The sequence below is a fragment of the Natrix helvetica genome (genome assembly GCF_964273705.1).
Source record: "Natrix helvetica genome assembly, chromosome: 5".
NCBI classification, from domain to species: Eukaryota; Metazoa; Chordata; class Lepidosauria; order Squamata; family Natricidae; genus Natrix; species Natrix helvetica.
In genome coordinates this window covers 150,523,955-150,532,567 of record NC_138551.1, presented here as the reverse complement: position 1 = coordinate 150,532,567, position 8,613 = coordinate 150,523,955, and the positions used below count along the sequence as shown (strand labels likewise).

General features: G+C 44.8%; 1 protein-coding gene across 1 annotated transcript in view; it reads right to left on the bottom strand.

Annotated features, from left to right (window-relative positions):
- Positions 1 to 3,151: 3,151 nt before the first annotated feature.
- SKI (SKI proto-oncogene) overlaps positions 3,152 to 8,613 on the bottom strand; it is a 146,190-nt gene continuing 140,728 nt past the window's right edge. Inside the window, exons 6-7 of the mRNA XM_081954941.1 lie at positions 7,925 to 8,155; positions 3,152 to 6,551 (exon numbers count right to left, since the gene is read on the bottom strand). Coding sequence (XP_081811067.1) covers positions 6,363 to 6,551; positions 7,925 to 8,155 — 420 coding nt within the window. The 3' untranslated portion in view covers positions 3,152 to 6,362. The remainder of the gene's footprint in view (positions 6,552 to 7,924; positions 8,156 to 8,613) is intronic.

Genomic DNA, 8,613 nt, shown 5'->3' with positions numbered 1-8,613 from the left:
TTCTTTCTTTCTTTCTTTCTTTCTTTCTTTCTTTCGTTTCAATCAGGCAAGCACATTTAATTACATAAAAATAAGCCTAAAACGGGGAAGGCATCAAATTGTTAGCAGCAGTGGTGGGACCGAGGCAAAAATGCATTCAACTTTTTAAAAAAAATCTATTCAAAAATTGCAGTCGAGTCCCTCTGTTTGAAACTGGAATTATTTCATTTCTTCTATTTAAAAATAGCCTCTTTCTCTCTCGTACAGGAACTGCTTGAATTAGAGAGGGAAGCCTCCATTTTATTTTTATTTATTTTATTTTATTTTAAACCATAAAATACAATGAAGCAGGACTTATAAGATGCATATAATGGGACCAAAGATTTTTTTTTAACTGACGTTTGAAATTCCAAAAATAAATTGATATTTCTTGACAGTGGGGCTTTTTAACTCCCTAATAAATTTCAACTTTTCTTCATTTCAAAGCGTGAGTTGGAAAACAAAAGAAGAAAAGAAAAGAAAAAAAACCTCAAAAAGTGAAACTCTATATACACTTATTATACAGCTATAAAAAGTAATTACAGTGGTTTTTCTGCTTTTACTTTACATTGGGTAAGTTCCGTTTGAAAAAGCAGATTTTTTTTCTTTTTAATCGCTCTTGACTGCTCCATAGACATCAATATCTTGTGTGTGTGTGTGTGTGTGTGTGTGTTTTCGTAGATTTTCATGGGTACAGGTATGCAGGCCTTGGCGCGTATTCAGGTCTTTTTCCGTGTAAGATTGAGAGTATCTTTGCGACGTGTTGAAACGTTGCCAATATACTCTCAATCTTACATGGGAAAAGACCCAAATACGCCAAGACCTGCATATGTGTGTGTGTGTGTGTATGTGTATGCATGTATGTGTATATATATGTGTGTGTGTGTGTGTGTGTGTGTGTGTGTATATGTTGTATTTGTGCTGATAAATAAATAAAGGGAGACTTCCCTCCCCTTTATTTATTTATCAGCACAAATACAAAACAAATATAAAAAGGCAACATTAAAAATAAAAATATGGTTTTCTGCCTGGATGGTCTTCTGTAATGAGCCGAAGGACAGAAAGGAGGAGTAGTGAGCTCCCTCCCATATTTGGGCATACCAGGGGTTGTAACACAAATACATATATATTCATATATATATTCATATATATATTATATTAATATATAATATATAATACTCATATATATATATTCATCCCCGCCCCTTGTTAAAATGTAACTGGGTATTTCTTTAAAAATTGAATTAAACTGCATATACAATATTTAGATACGTTAGATAGGTATTTATATTTATGTATATTATATATGTAATAAAGCCCCTTCCCTTTTGCACACCAATAACGCCCCCCCTCCCCAAATTAAACCAGGTAACTAAGAGAGCAAAACCAGGAGGATTTAGACCGGTGTTGCTCCACCGTAGCCCTTTTAAGACGGGTGGACTTCAACTCCCAGAATTCCCCAGCGGGGGAATTCTGGGAGTTGAAGTCCACCCGTCTTAAAAGGGCTACGGTGGAGCAACACAAGGGAGACATGGGGCCCTCTGCTTCTCTCCAATTCTTCTCCACCCCGATGGTGGCATCTCAGGCTGAGGTTGGGGGTGGGTGGGGGCTTCCAAGCAAATCGTGTCCCCCCCCCTCCAAACTAGGGGCAGAAATCACACTCCTTTTCCCACATCTCCTCCAGGAAAGGCTAGGCGGGCTCCCTTGCAGCCCTCTTTTCAGCGCGAGCGAACAAAGATGCTGGTTTTAAAGCTGTCTCGAAGGGGCACGTAGCCACCCCTCGCCCCGCCCCCAAATGTACAAGGACACAAAATACACACACACATACACAATTTAGGAAGCAGCACCTTCCACACAGGTCAATTTCACAGGAGGGTGGGGGGAGGCGATGCTGCAAAACGCAAAGGCCCATCCAAAGTACACAGCTGTTGGGGGACGGATACCCGTAAAATATATATATATATATATATATATATATATATATATATATATATATATATATATATATATATATATATATATATATATATATATATATATATATATATATATATATATATATATATTTCCCCAGAGTTTTGGGCTAAAATGAGGGGAATTGAATTAACCAAGAAAGCGAGATGGACCTCCGGGATTAAAATTGCAGGGGTTTTTTGTTTGTTTTTCCCTCCAAGCTCAATTGCGTTGGGAGACCGTTACCTGGATTTTGCTTTTAATTTTAATTTATTTATTTATTTTATTTTTCAAGATTTATAGACCGCCCCCTCTCCCCGAAGGGACTCGGGGAGAGTCTTTCCCCCAATCAAAGGCTGCATGCCCCAGGTAGGAAATATTTTATAAACAGCCGCGTGGCAAAAGAGAACCTGGGGATGAAATATACCATCAATGGTTCCCCCCTTCCCCCCCCCCACAATTGCTCACTCTCAGGAGCTGCTCAACAGTCCCGGCACCCTCTTCGTCAGGAGTATCAATTTCTTTTTCAATCTCGGGTGGGTGGAATCCATGGGAAATTTCCTGCCCCCCCCCCCAAGACGGGGGTCAGCAACCCATGGCTCTGGAGCCGCATGTGGCTCTTTTATCCATGGAGGGGCTCCCTGTTGTCAATCAGCACCACAATTTTGAGAGGAGCTTCTGGTTGACGGGAGAGAGAAACAGGGCACGCCTGGAGGAGACTCGATGGCAAGAGGCAGGTTTTCCGATCAGCTCTACTATGGATGGGGCTTTCGGTTAGGACAGGTAGAGGAAAAAGGAAGCCCCGCTCGGGGGAGACTGTATGGTGAGGAAACGGGACTTCCGGTCGGCTCCGGATTTGAACGGGAGGGGGGGGGTCATCCAGTTAGGACATTCGTGGCTCTTTTGAGTGTTTAAAGTTGCCGATCCCACGAAAAGGGAAATGACTGCATTGACCTAACCAGCCTCATTTTTGCGTTGAGAGAGAATCCTTCCACCTTGATGGTGATTTTGCAGGTCAGCGGTTTAACCAGAAAGCAAGAGTGAAAATAGTGAAACTTCGAGACAGCCGAGGGGGTCTTTTGGGGGGGGAGGGGGAGGGGGGCAGACTGGGGTGGAGTGGAGGGGAAGAAACCTTTATGTACTTTTTACATAAGACACTAATAATGCCCGTTAGTTAATATACGTATGGTAAAAATTTTAATTTCATGCATATGTTTCTTTTTAATAACTGCAGGAAAAAAAAACATACAAAGAAGCGATTTCTTTTTTTAAAAAAAAAAACAAAAACCTCACGTTAAAAAAATAACTGCATAAACACAATCAATATTCCTTTTTTTTTTCTCTCTTTTTTCGTTTTTTTGCATTGCACTTTTAAGAGCCGAACCCATTCATTGCAAAAAGGAAGAAGGGCAGAGAGACCTCAAACTTAGACAAAAGTTGTATCATGCAAGCGAGTTAGTTCACTGAGCGGTTTTCGTGCTTTTCGTGTATTTTTTTTTTTTTTTGCCTAAGTAACCGATTCCTTTTTTTTTTTTAATTTCTAATAATAATTTTCCTTTGTATTTATACGGTTTGCTTAATCAGTCTCCCACCCAATTCCCCTAAATGTACTTTTCCTCCTTTTTTCAACATTCATGCTTACAATGGCTATTAGAATGGATAATAACAGCTTTTTTTAAAAAAAAATTAATACATTTTTTTTCCTTTAGTGTACTGCAAATTAATACTTTAATTTTAGGACAGGCGGCCGCAGTGTAAATACCAGAGAGAGGGGTGGGGGTGGGGAAACCACATCTCCCTTCTGTGCTTGAAGAACAGTGAAATGGTGAAGGAGAATTTGGACAATTTATTGGGTTAAGTGAGAATGTGGTTGCTTTAATTTGGTTTTGGCATCATTAAAAATGTTCAAGCAATGTGTGTGTGTGGGGGGGAGAAACAAGCCAAGTTTTGGTTTAGGCCAATAAACTTCAGTTTGAAACCCGGCTTGTTTTGTTCTCAGCTTCTCAGCTGCAGATATGGCTTTTAGGCAACGTGCAAAAGGGGAATGCAAACTTAGTTTTTTTGGCTTTCCTGGCGTCATCCTGGTGTGTTTCTCTGTCCTGCCCATCTCTGCAATCAAAGCGGGCCAAAATAAGCCAGCATGGAGGGGCGGGGGGAAAAGCAAATTGCACAAGCCAAGAATACGTGGCTCGCTTTTGCACGACTTATTCTTGCTTTAAGGCTTTGTGGGAATGCAGTTCCTTCATCCTGGCACAGGCTGGTCCTTACAAAACAGCCGTTGCTCCTCGGAATTCCGCCTAGCAAAGCAAGCTGGGATGTAGGACAGAACGGATTCTGGCTTAGGAGCAAACTACGGTCAGTGAGTGGCTTCCGACAGGCCTCACATCTCCCTCTCCGCCATCCAACTCCCCCAATCCTTTGAGTATCATGACTTGGCTCTTGGCGGCTCTAGAACTCGCCACGGTGTTTTCTAACCCGTGAGAATTCTGTAATATGGCAACCAAGGCGGTGTCCGATCCCCCGGGAGGGCAAGTTACCCGTATTCCTTGCACCCCCAGTGGCTGACAAGGCATTGCACACTTGCAGCCGGTCCTTTCCCAACCTCGCTAACTTTTAAAGACATGCGGACTTCGACTCCCAGAATCCCCCCGCCGAACCACGCTGGCTTTTACAAGTTGGGAGAAAAGGAGCCATGGGAGCAAACGGGACGGAGGGACTTCCAATTTCTCTCCACCAAAAATACGTGTGTGGGTGTGTGTGTTTGTGTGGGTGTGCATACGTGCGTCTTAAGATGGGGAAGCCTCCAGCCCGAGCATGATTCTGGCTGCACTCTGCTAGGACGCGGGAAACTGCCGGCACCTTCCAATCCCAAGATTAAAGCATTTGTCAGATGAGAAAAAACAAACAAACAAACAAAACCACCCCATGACCAACAAAAAAAAAAAAAAGATCCCGAAAGAATAAACAAAAGTCGGCTTATTCACAGCAGCAAAAGTCTTTTTGTCTCTTTTAATACAAAGGCGAAAGTCCCGTTTCGTTCAAAGGCTCTCCGGGCTGTGGCGTCAGATCCCGGAGAAGGAGTCCGTCAAACACTGCAAAATTTCGGAGGCGTCGTGGATCAAAAAAAGTGGAATGGATTCGCTGAGCAAAACGGAAGGCGGGTTTGTTTTTCTCTTCCCCCACGCCCCAAAAAATAACAACAACCCACACGCCATTCGCTCGTTCCCGCGTCTTGCTGACAAGGGACGGGGAAGGGGGGAAATCGATCCAGCTGTTCCTTTTTCAGGTTCAAACTTTCTTCTTTTCCTCTCGTTCTTTTTTTTTGGGGGGGGGGACGTGACGGGTGATGGTTTGCTTAAAGTCGGAAGTGCTTTGGAGTCAAAGCGAGTCTTTGCGAGGAACAAAAACACTGAATTTCGTAAGGCTGGATTTAGGACAGACCTCTATCCCTCTACTAGCTTTTTTTTTTTTTAATGATCCAACGTAGGAAAAAAAAAACAAAGAGGTTGAAACCTGGAGAAAGGGAGCGGGGGGGAAAAAAATCCCGAAACTTGGGAAATTCTCCTTAAAAAATATCCCTTGGTTTGAGATCATACATGGCTATTTTCTTTCCTGAAACACTTTCCAACACCTGTACCAATTTACACGTTAGGCATCAAAAGTATCCCCCCCCACCCCCGGCATTCATATATAATATATTTTATTTTAAAAAGAAAATCTTGTCGATGATTTGAATACATCGTCTTGACTTTCAACAATTTGCATTTTGAAATAGCTTATAAGAAAAGGGCTTATTGGGGTTTTGTGTGTCTATGTATGTGAGTGTATGGGTACACAAGCACACACATACAAATATATATATATATAGTATATATTTATATATACATATATAAATATATATATATACATATATATATATACATACACACATTTGTAGCAGCCCTAGAAGCTTGTCCCTTATTTCCATAAACGCTGCTGACCAGATGGGGGGTTTTTTTCCTTCCCCCCCAAGTAGAAAAGAAAAATACATTTTTAATTTTTTTTTCCTTATTTTTTTTCTTTTTTGCTGCAGGCTCAAAAGAGTAGATTTATAAACACTTTGTCACGTTATAGGCACAGGAAAATGTTGTGCTATACGGATTTGTTTTGTTTTTGCGATTTTTTAAAAAAAGAGGCAGAATTTCAGTGCTTTTCGTTATTAAAGAGTAACAACATTTGCCCTCCCGATTTAAGAACCACGGATCCGTGGTTTAGCCACATGCAGGGGTGGGGATGGGGAAACGCCTCTTCCACGCAGTCTTGCTTACTATGCACGGATCGGCCCTCGGGCCACAGGCAGGATTCCGCCGGTCTTGGGCCGGGGGTGTGTAGGTGGGGTGGGGTGGGGGGTCTCAGTTCTCGGGGTCTTTCGGGGTATGCACACTGTTGGGTAGGTCGTTATGCTTTGACCAGAGCTGCTCTTGCAGTTCCTTGACGGCTTTTTCCAAGTTCTCGCGCGCCTCGCGCTCGTGCAAGAGGTCGGCCCGCAGCTGTTCTCGATCCGCCTCTGCGTGCTGGAGCTTCACCTGCAGGTCTTCGATCTGGTGGGACGAGATGAGCAGAGCAGGAAGGTTAGCGGGGTCTCCCCAGAACTGCATAGAGGGATGGGGGGGAATGCAGGTGGGTGAGTGCCTCCCTCTCTCTCCTAACTTTTTGGATTCTTGTCCTTCTTGGTTGCGCGCTCTCTCTGTCTCTCTGTGTTTCTTCCCCCCCCCCTCTTTCTCTCGGTCATTGTGTCTCTCTCTGTCTCTGATTTTTTCCTTCTCTCTCTCTTTCTTTGTGTGTGTTACTTTCCCTCTCTCTGTCTGTCTCTCTCTTTCTTTCCTTCTTTCTCTTTTTTTCTGTCTCTCTCTCTCTCTGTTTCTTTCACCCTCTCTGTCTCTATGTGTGTGTCTCTCTCTGTCTTTCTGTCTGTCTCTGTTTCTTTCCTTCTCTTTCTCTCTTTGTGTGTGTCTCCCTTTCTGTGTCTCTCTGTCTGTCTCTGTTTGCGTGTGCGTGTGTGTCTGTCTCTCTGTGTCTGTGTGTCTCTGTGTGTCTGTGTCATGCCAAGCCCCTCCTCCCTCCCCTGCAACCACAAGAAAATTGAAAAGGGACAGAGCCACCTGCAAAAGCCCTGAAGAGGCAGCTGAGCCTCTGCAGGAAAAAGCCAGACAGTGTAATTCGGGGCTCCTGCCTGCCACATCCCAGCTGTGCAAGTGGGAGGCGACCACCTGGCGCACCCAGTTCCCATCTTAACGCTTCGTGGTGGAGATGCCAGGCTCAGAAGCCCCATGTTTGCATCCCTTTCTGCCTCGGCTCTCCTGAAGCTGGCAGGTAGACCAGACAGGAAACATGACTAGCTACGCTGATTCTACTTCGTTATCAAGCTACAAAGTGAACAGAATCTGGAACGGTTTTTTGTTTTCCTTTCCTTTTACAGCCCCCAATAAGGGTCCCTTCTGAGCCTGTTTCTCCACCCATTATATATCTGTGGGCTCTGCTGTCTCTTATCTATCCATTCTCTTGGCTCTGTCTCCCGAGGCCATTCCCGCAGACCATTACAGAGGCCTCTCAACCCGTAGCCTTTTCTGTTAACCAGGGGAAGCTGGGAAAGACACCCTGGCGGTGACAGGGCTCTCCCAAAAAGTTGATTCACAGTCCGACTCAAACCCGAGAACAGGAATCCGAACCCAAAATTGAAAAGGGGGGCTCAGAGTCGTGGGGCGTAGGAGAAATTTGAGTGCGAGATGCTCAGCCACCCGGAGTGTTTCCATCGAGCCTTCCCGCGAAGGGTTACGTTGAAAGGTCCAGAAAGCAGGGCCGCTAACCCCGGAGGCGTCCTTGATCTTTTAACTTTTGGGAGAGAGAGCAAAGGTCTCTCTCTTGAGCTTCATAAGCCGGGATGGGAAGAGAGCATCATCGCTTCCACACTCACCTGGGCTGAGTATTTGGCTCGTAGACGGCCGGCCTCACAGCCCTTGTCGCATACCCGGACCTGTCGGGCCTGCTCCAGTTCCCGCTTGAGCCGTATCCGAGACTCGTTGGCCTCTTTCATCTTCTTCTCGTTCTCCGCCCGGAGGCGTTCGATCTCCTTCCTCAGGTTGCGCTTGGCTTCCGTTGCCTCCCTCAACTTCTCTTTCTTGGCCACGCGGAGGAACTCCAGCTCCTGGGACAAAAAAGTGTATTAACAGCGTAAGGGCCCGGGGAAGGAGGAGGAAGAGGATGAGTATTGGGGGGGGGGGGGGGGAAACGCCCCTTTGGCTCACCTACAAATCTGACTTCCTCCAGGACGTTGCAACCATCATAAATATGAACCGGCTGTCAAGCATCCAAATGTACCGTATTTTTCAGAGTATAAGCATCCAAATGTACCGTATTTTTCGGAGCACCTTTTTCCCTCAAAAAAGAGGCTGAAAATCTGGGTTCATCATACACTGAATACAGCATTTTTGGCCTCCCAAAACCCTGCCCCCTTCACCAAAATGGCAGTGCATAGCCTTTAGGAAGCTTCCAGAGTGCTCCTGGGGGCAGGGGAGGGCAGAAATGAGCAAAGAACAGACAGTCCCCCCCCCAGCCCCTAGGAGCACTCTATAAGCCTCCTAAAGGCTATGCATGCCCTTTTTT